The 19,992-nt window shown below is 41.7% G+C and overlaps 1 protein-coding gene across 1 annotated transcript in view; it reads right to left on the bottom strand.

The window, feature by feature from the left end:
- The window catches only part of nkd1 (NKD inhibitor of WNT signaling pathway 1), a 36,667-nt gene extending 18,542 nt beyond the window's left edge, over positions 1–18,125 (bottom strand). Inside the window, exons 1-3 of the mRNA XM_038701731.1 lie at positions 17,930–18,125; positions 17,790–17,822; positions 17,438–17,577 (exon numbers count right to left, since the gene is read on the bottom strand). Of these exons, the coding sequence (XP_038557659.1) occupies positions 17,438–17,577; positions 17,790–17,822; positions 17,930–17,954 (198 nt within the window). The 5' untranslated portion in view covers positions 17,955–18,125. The remainder of the gene's footprint in view (positions 1–17,437; positions 17,578–17,789; positions 17,823–17,929) is intronic.
- Between the last annotated feature and the right edge of the window lie 1,867 nt (positions 18,126–19,992).

Genomic DNA, 19,992 nt, shown 5'->3' on the forward strand with positions numbered 1-19,992 from the left:
AACTAGGGCTGAACAATTTTGGAAAAATAATCTAATTGCGATTTTTTTTTTTTTTACCAATATTGCTCTTGCGATTTAATATACAATTATTTTTTAAGCTCTTTACCTTCTGTATTATTCAAAACTAGGGCTGAAACAATTCATCGATTAAAGCGATTAAATCAATTACTAAAACGCAAATTCTTTGCATCGACGCTTCGTTTAATCCATATAAATATACAGCACACTGTTCTGCATGGACAATTATTACTGTCGCACATCGCGCTTACACTGTGTGAACACGACATGATAATGATGCGGCTGTTTGCAAAGTGGAGGAAGAGAGAGAAAATAGCGAAGGACAAAGAAGAAAGTGTCCAAAGTATGGGATTATTTATTATTTCAAGCTAAAAGAAAACAACAACTCTGAAATGTTACAGTCCGTCCACTGTAAAACGAAACTTATGTCGCCTAACGTTTCCGCAACAGCACGACGGCACCTGATCAGAAAGCACCCGGTGTTGTGCCAGTGGACCACGGACAAGGTAACATTAACAGCAACTTTAGCATTTAACTGAAATCATGATTGATTGTTGAGTTGAAGGCTAGCCAAAGTAAGCTGCAATCCTTGGCTGAAAATGCACACACGTGCGTTTGTTCTCCTGGTTGGGCCGTGAGTTTGGGTTGTAACGTCACAGTCATGAGTTAACTGGGTGCTGGGGAGCTGCACCTTAACTTGTAGCACTTGGGTGATGTTTGTGTTGGTAAAGCAGTTGTCTGGTTGTTGGTCTGTTGATGTTGTTGGTCTGATGTTTGCTGTATGACACACTATGAATTTCCGAAACGAGGACAGACGCATCGATGAGTCGCTGAAATAATCTATAGAAGCGTCGAGTACTAAAATCCTCGTGAGCTGCAGCCCTATTCAAAACGGACAAGCAGTAAATCAGTGTATAGTATGACCAACACTTTATTAGATAGATTAAACATACACTGTTTTTCTTGTGGATCAGGCCTGTGTTATGATGAAATTAGGTGATGGATGAATTGCAATTATTAATATGAGCAATGGTGGAGAAGAAGTATCAAATTTTAATAATATGAGAATGATAATTTGAGTCAAGGCATGGCATTAAATAATGATATAATATCATCAGGAAGGCCTCCCTACAGACCACAAGAAAAACTAAGTTCATACAGTGTGTTATACAGTAAACGCTCAATACAAACCCCACAGTTCAACCACCAATTAATGCGTCCTTATCTCAGTTCAAATCTCCTAGGAGTCCATATTTCTTTATCCCAGTAAGCAAACAAAAAAAATACTCAGTTTGAGGTTCAATTCAAAAGTTGGTCAACGAAAATAAAACCAAGTGATGCCTCTCGTGCTTAATACACAAGCTTAGTAATTCTCCGACAGCACCGCAGTCCCCCACCCCACAGACTCCGATGCTAGTAAGCAGCGCACTGGCTGTAACCAGGTTGTAACTCAGGACAGACTGGGCCTCTTTCAGACTTGTGACTTTGTTTTGAAACGTCTTTTCACAGATATTTCCAGAGCTGACTGGTGGCTGTGTGTGTGACACAGGGGCCGAACACCAAAATACGCTTACCTTACTACACGTGTATTTCTATTGTGCATTTTTGTGTTAATGCAAGTCGAGGTACAGCGTAATGTGCAAAGTTGATGCTTCGTCTGCAGACTGCTTTACTCTCACTCGTGACCAGAGTGTAATTGCAGCATTTGCGATTAGAAAATCTGCTTTTATCACAACGCGATAATATCCAAAAGGCAATTAATCCTTCAGCCCTAGTCACAACTACAGCATGTCCACGTATATGTAGTATACATAGATTGACTACAACAGGTAGTGTCATTAAATACAAAGGGACAGTGCCGACATGTGATGTCTTGCTGTCTTTCTACCAGGTGTCGTCACGTCTTTGTACTTTGTCCCATTTGAGCTTGGCAAATAAAATGATTTTGACTGATCACATCTAGCCTGGATAGCAGCCATTAGCTAAAGTTTATGAATTACTAATGGTGAAAACAGCTGTAAAGCAAGGGGATTTTCAAAAGCTCTAGTGCACACACAGCCCCAATTTTGAAAACCAAGACGTAAAACAACAAAACACTATTATTAGTTTTTGAGCTGCAAATTAGCTTATAGGTGTAGAGTTACTCGCAGAAGACCTCAAGAGAGGAAATACCCATCCCTCTCCACCATTCCAAAGAGTAAACTGAGATACACTGGAGGCAGTTTCAAAGGGCCGAGCAGCACAACTCTCAATCTGGAGCAGTGCCTATCCTGCTATGTGTGGTAAGTGTGGTTGTGCTCCTGGAGGGGGAAAAAAATAAAAAGAACAAACGGACCACCAGTCATCATCAGACAGCGGTTTAAACCTGGGTCCGGTCTTTTGCAGTGCTTTACGCTGGAGTGCTCCTCACCTTCCAGCAACATTAAACAGCCTCATTCAAAGGCCCACGCAGCAGTAAAACATGACGCCCCGAGATGGAGCCAAGATAAAGGGTGTTGATGTGAGGCAGTGAAGCGCTGCACTGCCTCTGAGTGAGGCTTCAAAGGGGATCAGTTTTCACACATGAAATAAAGATCTCAGATAATCATATAGCATAGCAAAGCTGACGCGAGACGGTCCCATTTATGGAGGAAAGGGAGATGGGGCCAATTTTCATACAACACCTACAGACTAAGAGCCATGGCAAATTAATGTCTCTGCATTTCTCTCTAGCCAAACAAGATAAATCTGTTTTTTTTGTTTTGTTTTTTTTTTACAAAAGATACTAATAGCCCCATCATCACATGATGCATTGAGGTAGTTTGTTGAATTTGCTCCAGTAGAGCAGATGCTTGGGTCTTCTAAAAAATCAGAGCTTTACAACAAACCGAACAAATGCATAAAACTGATCTCATGAGCAGTCTGCAGTGCCAAGACAAAGCCATATCTGCTGTGTTTTACAATGCAATTTTATGCCTTTGATAAGAAACTCAAAGCCTTTCCAGAGGTCACAGACTGTAAATCTTTTGATGTTGAGCCCTTCACATGCACCATTAACAAAACATAAGCTACTTGGTGGATGCTTTTAATCTGAAGCACCTCACAGTACATTTAGTGCAAACGTTTTATTTTTCAGTACAAATATTACACTGCTGAACAGCATTATTGCCAAGTTAACTTTGCAACAAATTAGGGGCTTATTCAGATGGGAAAACTGAATCAAGTGGTTACAACTCCGAGCTTTTAAAACCACATGCAGGCACCCGTCCACTCGTCTGCGTCTCAACCACTTCGTCTGCGTTGATTTTCCACCATATTTAGAGAAAAAGCAATATTTGAGTTGAGTGGACAATCAACTGGATAAATAATTGGACTCCTTAAACTCTGAGGGAGCATCAAAGACAGACACCTTTCCTGCAGACTCTACGGCCCCGTGCCTGACACCCTTCAGTCACGGCAAACCCACTTCTCTTCCTGCACCCCAGGAAGGAAATTATAGCCATGGAGTGGGGATCCATCACCAGGCAGGTTGGAGGAAGCTGCTCTATGATTAAAGTGTGCATGGTCAGCAACACCAAGACTAGAGGGGTGTGAGTAGGCAGCACATGCCAGAGGGCTTACCGTGTTATGTCTAGTTCACGACACAGGACGTGCTGCGATTCTCCACACAAACACACAGACCAGAAAAACTTTGAGGTTGAAGAAAAAGCCCTGCATATAGAGGAGCAGAGTTCTACTTTGTATACTATATATTAAGTCAAATTATACTGTATGTCTGTGCAAATTAACTCTGACATTGCTGGATACGAGCAAAGTAGTATGTGAGCATGCGTGCGTGTACATTCATGTGGATGTGTGCATTTTTGCACACTGAATTTATTTGTTTGTTTGTTTCCTTTTTACAGGACCCACAAGCTTGTATGCCTTTCTTTTTGTAGGGCGATAGTGCACAGCCACCAGTCATTTCTCCACGTCAGATTAACATTGCAAACACTGCTGGTCACATTACCTCACCCACATCAAAGGCTGCCTCCTGAAAGGCTCGGTGGAATATTAGCAGAGATTTACAGCCTTCATCTCTACGCTTCAGAAACATGCTGATCTGAAGTAATCTCCCTCCCCCTCTCCCTTTTTTTGTTTTATGTGTGAAGTTGGCCAACACTTTAATGACCCATTTACAAAACTTTTACACCTGCAAAGATAAGCTTTTACAACTCAGCCAGCCCCTCGGGCACTAAATCCTACCTGTTCCTCAAGGTAACAGCCTTTATTAGCTTTTGAAAAATACATAACCACAGCAATTAACATTTATCACACTGTTTATCAAAGCCTTATATTAACAGAGAGGAGGAGAGAGAGAGGATGAAAGGTGTCAAGATCAAGCGTCTAACTGATCTGCCTGATCACCCCCCCACCAGCAATTTAGAGACAAAAATTGCTGAGAGTGCTTTCATTTTCTTGAATGAGAGACACATTGGGCCTCAGTCACACATGTTCTCTTACTTTGTTTTATATGTGAAAAAGACAACACTACATCTGTTTGTTTTCCACAGGATTTTAAGAGAGTATGGTGGGTGGGCCTCGGACCCTCTCGGGGGTCCGGAGGAAGAAAAGTTTGTACATTTTAAAGTTAAATGCAATAATTTGGTGCAAAATTAAGAGGCTTCACAGCCTTCAAGACTTCACAGCCTCTCTTCAAGTAGGACTCTCATACTGCAACACTTGTCTGTAAAGAGAGAAACTGACAGGATAAAGTCGCTAACCTGCCTGTCAGCTCGCTCTGGGCCGTTTCACTTATCATAAAGGCTTGAATACGTGTGCACTCCAAATTTAGGTGCAGCTAGCTTAATCGCCTTCGCACAGACGAGTGACAGAAACAGACCGTTAATATTACCATAGTTACATCGAAAGAAAAGTGGTTGTCTCGAGTCGAATGCCAAAATGTGCGAGTGTGCAAGCTTACAGTAGCACGGAGCAGCGGCTCAAAACACAGCGTTAGAGGTCGGAAATGTAAGTATGAGATGTGTAAAAATATTTTCGTTTCATTTTGAGACTATGGCAGAGCAAATTAGACTATGGCGGGCCGCCATGGTCTCGTTAATTAATGGTAAACACTGTCTGATGCAAAAAACTGTTTTGAGTGCCAGCTCTTCGGAATAATTTGAAGGCACGGCCGCTGTGGGCACTACAGTAATCTTAAGAATAAATGCAACCAACACTACTACTGTTAATACATGTTAATTATTGTCATTTTGAGTCTTCGTTTGCTGAGTTGGCTGCAGCTGAACTTTTAAGCAACGGTGCTCATAACCAGCTAATCACACAAAGTCAGACTTTGTTTTTCTCCTCAAGTTTCCTTGGGAGTCAGAGAGTTAACAAGGAATCTGAGCTCGAGGTGAATCCTTAAAACACATTCTCCAGCAGCCAATGAACTGCACTTTGGGACCTTCCATTCCCAAGAGGAAGCTATGGTTTGGAAGGGAATGGAGACAGCCTGTCGCTTGGCCTTGATTTACAGGTGGTCTCCGCCTGCCAAGAGTAACAAATCACAGCATTATGGCCCTCTGAATTCAGAGTAAAGCTCAGTTCTGAAGAATGAGGAAAAAAAGAGAGGAGAGAAAGAGAAGAGAGGGAGTCTTATGCAAAATGACACACCTCATCTCCATAAGCTTGTGCGGTTGTTACAGCAATAGGATCGCTCACCCTTCATGAAGGAAATTAGTTTGCTCTGGAACCCTTAACTTCCTTAGCAAAAAGGGCAGAGTCCTGCTGAGGTGACATGGGCTTACAGACTGCATGAATATGTGTCAATCATTATTGCAAAAATAGGATGGATTATACATTTAAGACAACTGGTTGGCAACATTGCTGCTTCCATGCGTGTTGTACTGAATAGTGTGTGTGCTACATGGTGTCTAGAGGATCTTAGTAATTAGTCAAAGCACCCGTCTGGGTGGCTTCAGACGCCAGTTTCAAGTGCTGCAAAGTGTGAGAGGAACGAGGTTTGAATCAGTCTACCTCGAGGGCAGTAAGAAAGTGACAGGCCCTTCAACCTTTAACCACAGCCAAATGAGATGAAGCACGTCTGTAACTTGCCATGTCTGTTGCTACAGCTTAAGGATCTCACTCTAAAATAGCACATATATTAATGCTGATCCTTGATGTTTCTGCAATTTTCAATTGTGTTTTAAAAATGTTACCTTAGACAGGGCGCGCGAGTCGGTCCGGGCGCTCCGCCGTCGTGCTGCATAAGGTCCCCACGTTTGGTGTTGATGGGCCATTCCAAACAGAGGCAAAATGTCCTGCCTTTGAAAATGCCATAGGAATGTATGGGATTTAGTGAGAAATTTCAGCTTCGCTTTTAGCGCAACCTTTTGGCCAAATTGCACCAAAATTGTCATGTGTGATCAGGGCCCCATGGGGAACAATTGCCCCAAATTTGGTATCAATCGGAGTTTTGGTTATGGAGATATAAAATGCATATATGTCAATGGGATTTTTTCCCCCGTCTTTAATCTGCAATAACAACGCCACCTATGGGCATATTTGGGTGAAGTTTGGTGCATTTAGTAAGGGGACCATGCTGAATAATTCAGCACTGGTTCCATATCAGTGTGACTTGTGGTTATAGAGGACCAATTTTCTTGGATTAAATAGTGCCCCCTAGGGTGAGTTGCACCAAATTTTGCACAGGCCCTCAGGGGGGCGTGCCACATGTTTTTTGTAATTTCCTGTTAGTAGCGTTTTTTGCAAACATTTGCTAGCATATAATTGTAACATTTTTTGTCGGATCAAAATTTCCTCTACAAACTTTCATCAGCTTGGTCCAGAGATTATCCGTGCCAAGTTTGGTGTCGATCGGACTTGCAGCTTCGGGGGAGTTAATTAAAAAAAGTTTAGGTGGAAATGGGCATGCCCTATACCACGAGATTCAGCTCGATCCCCCAAACGCGTGGATACAAGGTTTTTGATATCCACCTTTGTAGACGGGAGTTCCAAGGCCAAATGCGTTGACCTTGCTTATACCGCCCCCTAGAGGTAAAAGTGTGCGGATTTTGGCGCCTGAGGTACTCTTGAGGCTGTGAACCTACCTTGTGAGTTTCGCGTCCCTAGCAGTTACCCTAGGCCACAGTATGAGTTTTATGCATGGAAGAAAAAATAATAAAACGAGCAAAAACAATAGGGTTCCCAGCTCCGCTGGTACTGGGAACCGTGATGCCTTGCATTCACGGGTTCCCAGCCCCATTCGGGCTTGGACCCCTAATAATAAAATGATGATGTGATTTTTACTGGAGTCTGCAAAATTGTACCTTCATCAAAAAACTGCACCTTCTGCGATTTTGATACTGCACTTGATCACATCGCAATTTCAATAACATTTCGATTAATTGATTAGCCCTACAAAAGAGATTTACATTTTCTCATTTAGCAGATGCTTTTATCCAAAGTGACTCATACAAGTATCAACAAAGCATGAATACAGCACGAATACAGCACGAATACAGCAAGAGATCTACAAGTGAAAGATACTAGTAAGAGCAAATAGATCATGTCTTTTGCTCACATTACTATCTGGCCTACTGAACCAGTTTGGTAAGTTGTCAGGGTTTTTGCAAACTGGATGCGATCCAATCTCCATACACAGTGAAAGAGAAGCAAACTGTAGTTGAGTTGATGTAATAAAAGCTGTCTGTATAATCAGATTTTGACAATTCCCCCAAATGACAGTTGTCAGTAATCTTGAACAACCAACCAGTCTTATTTCATTTAAAGCTACCAAAGTTACCAAAATCCATGTTATTGCAACGGAGCTCCATGTGGTAGGTGGCAGTTATGAAAACCACTGACGTGTGTATGTTGACCAGATGAAACTGACCTCAACATCAAGGTGACAATTCTTCCTCTCTGCCTATGCACATACATATCCATACACTCTCACACACACACACTCACACACACACACACACACACGTTTGGAGCAGACATCCTGCCAGCCACAAGCCACTACCTCTAAACATCCCTCACATCTGACCTTTTAACTGTGGACCTAAAATCTCTGTAATTACAGAGAGTGTTTCAACTTTTCAAGTAAACATAGCAGCAAAAATAGACACTTCAACTACTATATACATGTACGCTGGTGCCAGGAGCAGGTTTCTATTCATAGCTGACTGGAATTAGTGGCTTGTGTCACTGCTCACCATAATGAACTTGCAGCAGAGTAGTTACTCGGTTGGAAACTGCAACCAAATCTTGCTCCAGATGCTCATACACACAGAAACATACAAAAAAACCCTCAACCCCTGAATTCAATCCACAGGTACTTCTACTGGTTCCACAGCTCCATTGTTACCAAGTGAAATAATCACATAATCAGCATAATGGAAACACTGGCATGTAACACAACTTGACTTATAGCAGTGAAATGTTAAAATTTATGTCCACAAAAGTAAATAGAGAGGGGAATCCAATTTAACATCATGCGACTTGTGTGTGCTTATGAATAAAACTACTAGAATACAAGAACACAGTCAAATAAGGAATTAACAAAACCTCTGTCCATAGTGTTGTTCTAACTTGAATAAGAAATAGGGTGGGGGAGCAGAGGATTTGACGGACAGGCCAAATGGCCCTTTGGGGAGCACAGGGTTGGCCTGCTTCACTGAGAGTCTACAGGGTGAGGTCCTCCTTAGGTTGTGGCACCTATGGAGCCTAAACACACCAGGGGAGGACAGCTTTCCTTCCAGCATGGCCGCTCCTCTGTTTAGCTTTCCTTCCAACAAAAACATCCCCTAACAGATACTCCAGACCTCCTCCAGCCCTGGCGCCACAGGAAGAGCCAAAGAGCCCTGGAACCTCTGTCTGTGGGAGGCACAATGCTCTCCCAACACTGTTTACCTAAATCCACTTCCTCCATTCCCAATACCTCAGATGGCCTTAGAGCCCGGGTCACAAAAGCTCTAAAACACAAGGAGGATAAATACAGCAGCAGGGCTCATGGAAGCTGTGGAGTCCATCACGACCAGTTTGTAAGAAAAACAAGTGGAAGGGAATCATGCTGGGAGTCTGTGTCTGTTGATAAATTGATTCACATATTAGGGTAAACAAATGGGTAATGTGTGTATGTATATTTGTGGGTGCCTATGTGCTTCATGTCACATAAGTGTGCATGCACAATCCTGTGCATGTGAGCACTCTCATGAGAGCTTGATAGCAGTTTTATGCAGATGTTGATCTCGTCCTATTTGAGAGCCACTTTGAGTGCTCAGTCAAATTATTCAGCACTTGCTGCATGGGCCAGAGCACAACCCGCAGGGGAACCTGATAAACAAACAAGAGAGAATTATTCAGGGTTTAAACACTTAAACACCCACTTCAGCAGAGCCTTTTAAGTGGGTGATTAAAATGGGCACTGAGCTCCCACAGAAGGCTCAGAGGAGCTCAGCGCCACCACAGCCCGAGTCACCTAGAGTTTCTCCAAGACCCACACACACACACACGTGGCCCTGTCAGTACTTAAAGGAGATCTATTATACTGCATTTCCAGCCCTATATTGTAGATCTGTGACTCCTCTATGGCAGCTTTGCATGATTCAAAGTTTAAAAAAATAATTGTCCATCTTATAATGGCACTTTATGCAGGCCCTCATTTCAGCATCTGTCTGAAACAAGCTATAGATGCTCCGGTCTCTTTGAACCCCCCCAAAGCCCACTGTCATATGTGTTCACCAGGTTGCTGCAGGGATGGGGCTGCATGTTCCTTCGTGGGCGTGGCCGGCATTCACTGCCTGGAGCAAATGACCATGGCTGTGTTCGTGCCATGGAAATCATACTGAACAAACTCGTTTGGTTACAGTCACGGTCTAATATGATAGTTCAGTGTTTAGTTCTCGCTAACTCAGCACTGATGTTGCCTAACGTTTTGGGGGCAGTTTGAATGCATCTCAGAAGACAGGAAGGGTTCGTTTGAGCGGGTTGGAACATCACTTGATGCCTCGCTGTCCTGTTACACACCTTCTGAGACAGCAGTTTAGCCTGTTTTGAACACAGCCCATATATGGAAATCCGGCTCGGAATGACATCATACCGAGCCTTTAGTAGAAAAAGCTGTTTAAAACAGAGCGTTCAGAACAGGGGGATATCTGAGGATTTGGCTCATAAGGATTCTTTTAAATACTTTTACCTCATTATTTGAAGCTTTGGTCATGTTTAACTAGAACATCTGACATTGTAACATTATAGATATGCCAGAAAGTATGAAAAAGCATAATACAGTAAAACTTCAATTAATAGCCGAGTCCCAAATAGTCGCCTACCCCATTTACTGGCCTGGTGTGGGAACACATTTTGATAAATAAACGCAGGTCTCCATTAAATGCCTGGTCTGGTTTTTATAGGAGTTCTTTAGATGTATAAAACCTCTTAAACCCCACGGGGTCGCCCGCTTTAGCTGCTTCTAAGCTGATAGGTAATATAGATATTAATGTTAAAAGGTATGAGTATGAACATGCTACACATTGTTAGAACAGTTAGATTCTCCACAATTCAATTGTTAAGTTCATTTAACGAAATTCTGTAATTCTTACAGATTTACCAGTGTAACCTGCATTGTAGGAAAAGGTGCCGACTCCTGGTACCCTTGAAGCACTCGTTAAGTCTGAATGTGTCCGTTCCTTGATTATTTATATTCCTTTACTCTGTAATGGTCCACCGATCAAAAGAATCAAAACAGCTTTTCATGAAAATTAATCCAAGTTTTGAATCCTGTCATGTGAAGTCCATCGCTCTCTGTCAGCTAACTTCTGTCACACTTCTCTCATCCTGCACCATGTTGTTGTTTTTGTTATGTTGCTGCCTTCAAAATAAAACCACAGAAGCTGTCTGTCAGAGCTACATCAAATGAATGACATGTATTTGATATTATTGGACAATTTTTATACAAGTAATATTCTGTTTAAAATAAATAAACTCTTTAATATTAGCATATTTCAGTTTTGTGCAAGAGGAATTAAATGCCATATGGACACCTATCCCAAATATAGGCAGGGTCACATCAGTGATTTTAGCAAATAAAAGTCCGGGCTATTAATCAAAGATTTTTACGGTAGGTCCCCTTTAATCTGTAACAGATATTTCTTACAGACTGACTGAATCATAGAATAATCATCCACCAAATGAAAACCTATATGTATCTATCTATAACTCTGTTCCGCTACTCCTCAATACTTCTCCCTTTTCACACAGTCTTTCTGACAACTCATAGCAGGAAACGCACAGATGTAATTAATAACATTAACCCCTTGATGCCGATTGTCGTGAATTCGCATCATACCTCTTCCTTGCAGACTGCAAGCCAAGATAGCACATGGATTCCCCCAATGCCTGTTGGTGCATATTCGATACGTACCAAGGAACCTTTTGCAAGCCCTGGTTTCTCATTTAATGGCTAATTTGCACCATACCTACACATACCTGAATTTATATCTTTTCTATGTTCTATAGACAAATTAACAATCTTCACTTAATTGAAATTAGCTTTTTTTTTTCATTATAAAAAAATTCAGGCGTTAAGGGGTTAAGGGCGGCATTCCATTTAGGTGAGCTAGGTCCAGGGTCCTGGTATTTTGATGCTGGCTCACAGGCATGGCTAACTGGGACACTTCATTAAACTGAGCCATCATTCATGTTATTAGATACACCTGTGCTACCAGTCAAAGTGCCTACAGCGAAACGTCTTTACTTTTGCACTGTGATGGCTTTGTATAAATAGAAATGTTGCCCATGCTATTGGGCTATTTTTCAGTTTTAATACATTTTCTAATGAAATACCTTCTCTTCTTCTGTTCTGTAATACAACCAGTGTAGTAACTGACACGTGGTCTCTCATATGTAGTGCTGTGACAGTTGAAAATGTATTCTTAAAGTACTGCCCCTTTCATTAAAGGAATTAAATAAAATGTACGTGTCTAGTACTACAAGTCTTAGATCTACCATACAGGCTGCATGAAACTAGCTATTATCAAATCAACTCAAATATTCAACAATTAATTGCTCACCTTTCTAACTTAATATTCCAAGTCAAAAAGTGGAAAGGAACACACTCCTGAAGCTTTTCAAAATGCATTAGCATGTCTAAGGCATACACACATCAAAAGGTTGAAGATATGCAAGCATTACGGCAAAGATGATGATGTCAGTTAAATGAACTCTAGATTTAGACGGATTATCTGCTAAGAGTTTCACACTATTTACACTAGGCACTATGCTTAGCAATTGCAAGCCATTTCAATCTGAGGCTGAGTCCATTTTCAGAATAAACAAAAACTAAATAGCCAAACGGCCCAACAAATTCTGTATGTCTTAGAATTGTGTAATAAATGCCACCATCAAGTGTGGAACCAAAGTCTCCCGCCTAGATGTAACTGTGAAAGGGTGGTGAGAGACACTTTGATCAACAGCTATCCATTGCTCAAAGTGAGCATATATTTGGGGAAACAAAGCACAATCTCAGCTGCTAATCCTCTGAGATTTAGTGCACATTCCCCTAGAAGCCTTTGATCTCTGGAGTGCATCCATACAGCTGACTCCAGACGTACTGCACACTCACATGCACGAAACAGATTTGCACATACATGAGTGACAGTTAATCATTGCACGAAACAAATTCGATTCTGCACTATTAAATTAAATACAAGTGGTATGCAATGTATAATGGCTGAAATACACAGAGAGATGTAGAGGAGATACTCTAACGCAAAAGAAGAGAAACGTGGATGTTAAAATGTCTGCATGTCACTAGAGCTTCACCTTACTCTAAACCACTATCATTTTTTCACAGAACTCCTTTCCAGAAGGCACCATTCAAAGCAGCTAAGAGTTATCCGCTCTGCTTTGTCAAACATGAGAAACTCCTCCAGCTTTTAGTAATCTATGTGACATACAATGCCGGATGTGACATTAAAGCCACCTGCACGTCCTGGAACCTCCCAGTCCCCCAGCTACATTGACGTCAGCCCAAGACTTCTCTACTGCATCTTCTCATGGGAATCACAGAGCCCCTCTACGGCCAGGTGCTACCCCTCCTCCCCAAAGGCCAAAGCTTTTCTTTCTCTTCAGAGTGTGGCTCCAAACTTTTCTCCCAGCCTCTTCAAAGAGCAACAACAGGCCCTCGGTCCCTTGGGAGAACAGAGGGGGTAGAGCCCGGTGGGAGAGGGGCATACGTCACACACAGCACACACAAGAGGCCAGCCGGTGGGAAAAGAAAATGCACAGGGAGAAGGAGAGAAAGAGGAAGAGGAGTCTGCATTTGAAAGGTGCTTTCAGATCCTAGACAAGAGCCCTTGCTTTGTGGAAACGACAAGGAGAGAAAAAGCACAACAGCAGAAGCGAAAGACGAACGGGGTGCAAAACCTGCCATGTCTTTTATCAGACTTGGAGGCTGAGGGAATGCGTTTAAAAGCTTTAGGCCTACTTCCAAAAAAAAAAGAAAATTTAAAAATCAAAGAACTGGCAACCAACTGCGAGATAAGGGGGTTGGGGGCAGAAGCTTCACTGTGATTCACTTTTGAGCTGCATTCTGTCGTCAGATGTACCTTTGCTTTTTTAGTCTACGGTTCCATACATGTTGATGGAGGCTCGGTTTGAAAAACATCAGCTTTGGAATTGTAAGAGCTGCGGCTTGGGAAGACTGGAGGTGGCTTTTACTCCACCGTGGGGGCTGGGCTTCACAGCGGAGGAGTAGTCATCAGTGTCACTACAAACACCTCCCCGCCTGGCCCACTACAAATGCAGTCGCATTTCATCAGCCACAACCAACACAGGGCCACAGGGTAAACGCAAGAAACAGATGGAGACTAGGAGGGGAGAAAGGAAGAGGGGAGAACCAGAAGAGGGGGAGGGGGATTTTAAGAATAGAAAGGGGCAATTTTGTGAGGAATAACCATTAAAATAGATTCTGTACTTTTGATACACTACAAATAATGGACTCTTCTGTCATCTGACGCCAAGAGAAGCAACCCAATAAACTAACAGAAATTTGAGCTTCCAAGTCGTCTTTCAAGTTGTGAAAACCTTCCCCACTATCAATGCCCATGTCAGCAACTTAATTCTACAGCACATAACATATCAAATTTATGGGTAGGTGTAGACACCACGTTGTACACAGGGGAGAAAGTGTGCCCGGGCTCACATGACCTGGATATCATGTGTTGAGACCCACAGATCCACCTGCCCACACCACTCACTCAACGTCTGCCGAGCTGCAAACAAACGGTGCATCTGACCACAGAACTCATGAATGAGTCTGCGTGGAAACACCATTAAGCCTTCAAGTGCGGACTTGTCTCAGTCTATCGGCGCATACTCGACCACAATTTAAATTTAAAACACTTAACGAAGACAAACCCCTAATGGGAGCAGCTCTCCCAAAGAATGACTTGTATGAAACCAGCATTGTTCCTATAGGGAATATGGTTTGGAAAAGATCAGATCAAAAGAATTCCAAGCGCAGACTCCCTACTGCTGACACCCGACCCACATTCTTCTGGACCCTGGTTCAGCTGGGAGGGGGGCTCAAAGAACAGCAGCTATAAATAACTGTCTCACCAGGTATTCTATACACTATAGACAGCTTTTTAAAGCTAAGAGAGTTGACTCACATTCTCTCACCTAAGTGGTTAGCTTCTGTTTTTGTCTGAGAGCACCATGGGGTCGCGCTTATAAAAACAATTCACCACATCTCTTTGATCATTTATAATTTTATCTCTTGAAGTGAAATGACTTTCACAAGTGGAATTTAATGCATAAATGCTTTGGAAACTTTGGGAAGCAAAATTAACAAGTAAAACATCAGCCTGCAATGCTCTAAGACACAAAAGTTTCAAGTACAATATTTAGCATAACGATTACACCACACATGACAAATGTAAAAAAAAAAAAAAAAAAAAAGAAATACCAGTTTACGGGTTTTTTTAGGCTTTAGGAAAGGTAGAACGTCTCGCCGTAGCAGTGCAGATGATCAGCACACTGGCAAGACAACCATTCAGCTACAGAATATGTTTTTAAATCAACCATTTAGGCAGCCTGTGTAAGAAATGAAAACATTCTGAAGTCCTATTTTTTTACAACATTACCCTGCAGTAGCGCTGACACCGTGTTGAGAGGGAAAAAGTGGCTAATGCAACCAGAACTCTCTGCCACATGTGAATAGACTCAACAGGGAAATGTGCCATTCAAAAATCAAAATCTGAATGCCAAAGTCCTTTATATTTCATTGTTGCAATGTCAAAAGCTTCATGTGTGAACAAGATTTTATGTACCCTCTGTGCATTGCTTATACAAACCACGACTTCATAAATGTGTAGAAATGTGTTCTATGACACTACAAATATGGCACGAAGCAAGCAAATGGTTTATTTTAAAATGAAATATTGCAGATTTTGGATCACTTTAAAAATCACAATAGAAAAATGGAAAAGCACCCAAATAAATATTGATGCTGAAAACACCTTTCTTCTTTTATTCATTTTCCCTGTGAGCTATAAAAGCCATTAGACACCCAGACTTGAATTATTTATAGAAACCGAGCTACACTAACTCCAAATTTTTCAAAAACACCCAGCCCTTTCAGAAGGGGCTTCTGTTGCATCTTGGGCCAGCTCTTCACACACCATTGTTGCTGGGAAAAGAAGCACATGAATATTTCCAGGAACAAAGTAATGAATGTTTGTTTTGTTGTAATAATGTATGGTAATTGGATGGTAACATGGTAATATGGTTTTAAATGCTTTAATTGCACAAAGTGCATGAACTTGCTCAACACATAAGCAAGCATATAAATGGCATGGCCTTTCTGCTGCAGCAGCGCTGACTTGCTCTAGAAAATAAACACCGTTTCAGGTGTTTCTCATAGAGAAAGAAAATGGGCTGGAGACACAGAGCCTGCACTGAGTGGGATCCTGTTACTATATGAAGAAGTTTACTGCAGCTTTGGGAGCATGTCAGGATTAGTAACTTTGACACCATGCGGGAGCAACATGTAAAGCCAGTCCCGACCTCCCAGCGCTGGACCACACTCGATCGCTCGCACGACACCTCAGACCGGGACTTTCATAAAAGGATCACTACAGTAGTTCTCTCATCACTAACCCACCATGCAACCCCAGGGCTGCCCTTCAGGCAAAGCAAAGCTATCAAAAACACCTTGCCGCAGAAGACTAAACCATGATGGACTTTAGACCTGACTTAGGTGGGAATCAGCAGATATTTCAGTTGCTTTCCCCAAGTTTGATGTTTTCCTTCTCTTCACCAGCATACCGATAAACCCTCATACCAACGGCTCCATTTTTAAAGAATCCAACCAAGCATGTGCAGCTGTGTCTTGCTTGCATGATAATCAGTTTGAACGCAAGGGATAACATGACCTTTGCACGCAAAATGATACATGCTGTTAAGACCAAAAGTTTTATCACAATAAAAAGCAAAGGAGAGGGAAATGAAATAAGATTGACTGTTTGTGTCACCGCATGCTACTGATGATAGGATTGTTTTTTCAAAAGGAGCTGTCAAGTATTTTAAAAGGAAAATCAGGCCACACAACATCACAACAGAATGTTAAAGTCTATGCTCTAGTGTGTTAAAATGCGAGAGATCCTGGATTCTGGGCTGCATTTAATAGATAGATGCATTTCTGCTCAAAGTGTCTGGCTCGTGGGTGGAGGAACTGATTTTCCTTTTGTCTTGATGGGCTCCGATTCCTCAAACATGCTGCCTTTGAGGAAAGCATCGCTAACCAAAGAGGCTTAAGGCTCCTCTGAAGCAATTCCAAAGGATTTCCTCACTTGACAACAACAGCAAAGTGTTTACGGCAATGCCAAAATACAAAACAAGCATGACCTCCAACGTTTCTCCCCAGCCTTTACAATCCACACTTGTCACCAGGCTGTCACACTGCAATGCTTTCAACTCAGGTTTGATGTTTTGTTACCTTAAAAATAAGTGCATGAGATGATACCAACATTTGTTCCCTACATGAGTAGATGAGAGGTCTACCAAAGGACTGTTCAAATCCATCCTTTCATTTTGTCACAGTGAAACTGAAAAAAAAAAAAGGTAGGACTGTAACAGACACAAAACTGATGTGTTTTGCTGTGGCAGCTTGTGTTTTTTTCAGTTAGGCTATGTGTAAATGTTCAACTCTGTGAAAGCTTTGAGAAAGTTTGTCAAGACTTTGAGTGCATTAGAACGGGTAAAACTTCAGCTAAAGACTAAATGCAGCCTCATGACATGCAAAGACACTGGTGAAAAGCCTTTGGAGTTGGAAAACCTCGTCCTAATTATGCGAAATGCGCACGAACATCGTGAGGAGACATTTCAACAAGCTTGTGTGATATGCTATTTCACCATAAATACGTTAACCTCGTGGGTATAGCCTCGTACTCACCCGTGTAGTCAAACCGCAGTTATTCTTGTGGTGACAGTCCCGTTGGTCGAGGCGAGAGCTCGTGCAATAGTATTTCTGCTTCACGAGCCAGTCATCGATTCCCTTTCTCGCCAAACAGGCATTGACTACAAAACTGTCGCCTGAAACCAAGAAGCGCATTATTAGCGAGTAGTACAAACTGATTTCCCTTGCGCTACACTCATGTTTTCCGTAAGCGGTCCATCTTCAAAGAGTCAGACTCCGCGCTGCTGCTCCGAAGAGCCGTGAGCTGACTCTGAAACTGTTCTGCTGTTCTCAAACTGACCGAAATATGAGACTGTATCATATGCGATAAGAAATTAAGCACACTCACCTTCTGGGCTCTCCCTCGGTTTACAAATAGCGGCTTGAGAGAAAGAAAGTAAGAAGACAATGAACACTGTTACTCGAAAGTATCGCAACACAAGAAGAAGAGCTGTGGCTGTGATTTCTCTCAGGAATAAGAAACCTTACCATGTTTCGAGTGCAGTTTACCCATTTCTATGCATCGAGTTGGAGTTGAAAACCATCAGAAGAATATAATCCAAAGAGGGGGAAAAGAAACGGGCTACGGTATCCACACAGAGGAGCGTCCGTAGAGACCGTGAGCAGACTGCGCTCAGTACAGGACCGTACAACTGGAGAGCCAAACGAGCCTTTGATCCAGAGCGCCGCCACCGACAGACACACACAGGACGACTTCCTGTCTACTCTTTCGGAATAAAATACTAAAGTGATTGGAAACATTGGCTTCACTAAATAACGCTTAGCAGACCATAGACTAAAAGAGCGAAACGAAATATGACATGGGACCAACTACTGTTAGGTTTTTGAAAAAGAAAGAACAAGTAGGATGTTTACGGAGCCTTACCTCTAGTAGCCTAGTCTATTAAACAATAGACTGAAACAACCAACCGATCAGAAACAACCCCGCAGCAGCCCATTTCCTATCAATTTCCTATTTTTATTAAATATCTTTATTATGAAACGTAGCCTAATGTTTGTTTCTCCTCAAAGGGCAGAACATGCGTCAAAAAAATCTTAATTTCAACCGCCAGCAAGCAACTGCATGTAAACGCACTTTGTCATTGGTTGCCAAGAAATCAGGTCTGAAGAAATTCACGGGTTCCTGCAGGGGTCCCCGGACATTAGCAGGTTTAGGACCAATTCCACCTCAGCCCAAATGATTCCAAATCACATGGTGTGGTTTGTAATATTTAATCTGAGAGCAAATAAGATCAGCAAGACACCACAGGAACCTACAAGAAAGTTGTAAAATGTTTGCCTCAGTGGTGCAGGACTGATAATTCCTCTGATTAATTAAATCACCTAGGCTACCAACATCACAAAGCATTAGGTAGGCCTAGGGGATCTTGTCCATAATTTAGTATTAATTAACACCCTTGATAGAGCTTGTCAGCATACACTTAGATGATTTGTACTGCTCTTTTTAGTAATAAACCATGCCAACAATAATCATTTTGGATGGGCCTCCTGCGGACAAAGTCATATGATAGGCTACTGGGTTCTGTGGACAGTGTGCATCTGTCTGGGGTCTTTGACATGAGAATCACAAATCACTGTCTTATTGGACTGCGGCAGCAGATGAAAGCAGGCTGAGATTCTTTTGAAGTCTTCAATTATATAATAAAAGACTGAATCCACTGTGCCATGTGTCATGCCAGGCTGCCAGTGGCCCAATGCGACGGTAATAAATAACACACTGTAGGCAGCATCTTGTGAGAAAGCATTGGTAAAGGAGACACCACATCAGTGTTAAATAGTTATCAGTGCATGGTCTTATCATATTCAATATCTGACTGGTGAATTATCTCAGATTAGCAACATTACACTTTTCACTGAAATGCAATGAAAACCAACCCTCAAAGATAAATCAGCAATCAATTAAAAATTACCCATAAAAAAAGCACATTTCTGTAGGCCTACTCGAAACAAGAGAAAACATTGATTTATGATCTATTCCCACTGCTATGAATTTAGCTGATTTGTGTTTCCTTTGTCATTTATGCCCAAAGAACCTTAATTTCACAGTAGTGTTGTTTGAAACTAAAATATAGCCTAACAAAAATACTTTTTATTCATTGCCGCAGCATTTCCAGAAGATTTTTGGTTACAGTATTTATGTCATGTAAAGTGTTAAGTGTCATGTGTTTCAAATCTCAAATAATACAATCTGTGAAACAAGAATTAAAACAATTGTCCTTGATGTAGTGTAATTTGGTTTTATAATATCACTGCAAATGTTTCACATAACAATGCAACAAATAAGTGCTTCTTCAAAAACAGTAAATACATTTAGACAATACACATACACAATACACACATTTTCATAGGGTTGTTTCAAGGGCTGTAAGGTGGCACTGCTTATAAGGTAGCATGAGTTATCAATGAACTTATAAAAATTGTGCTAATTGGAACTGAAACTGGATGTCTAATTTTAGAGCAAAAGTCATCTCTTGACATTTCTGTGTCATGGTGTATTTTTCCTTTAAAGTCTAAAAACAGCAGAGCTGGCT

Source organism: Micropterus salmoides, unplaced genomic scaffold, assembly GCF_014851395.1.
Source record: "Micropterus salmoides isolate LMB-PRFRI ecotype aquatic unplaced genomic scaffold, ASM1485139v1 Ms_hic_scaffold_6, whole genome shotgun sequence".
Taxonomy (NCBI): domain Eukaryota; kingdom Metazoa; phylum Chordata; class Actinopteri; order Centrarchiformes; family Centrarchidae; genus Micropterus; species Micropterus salmoides.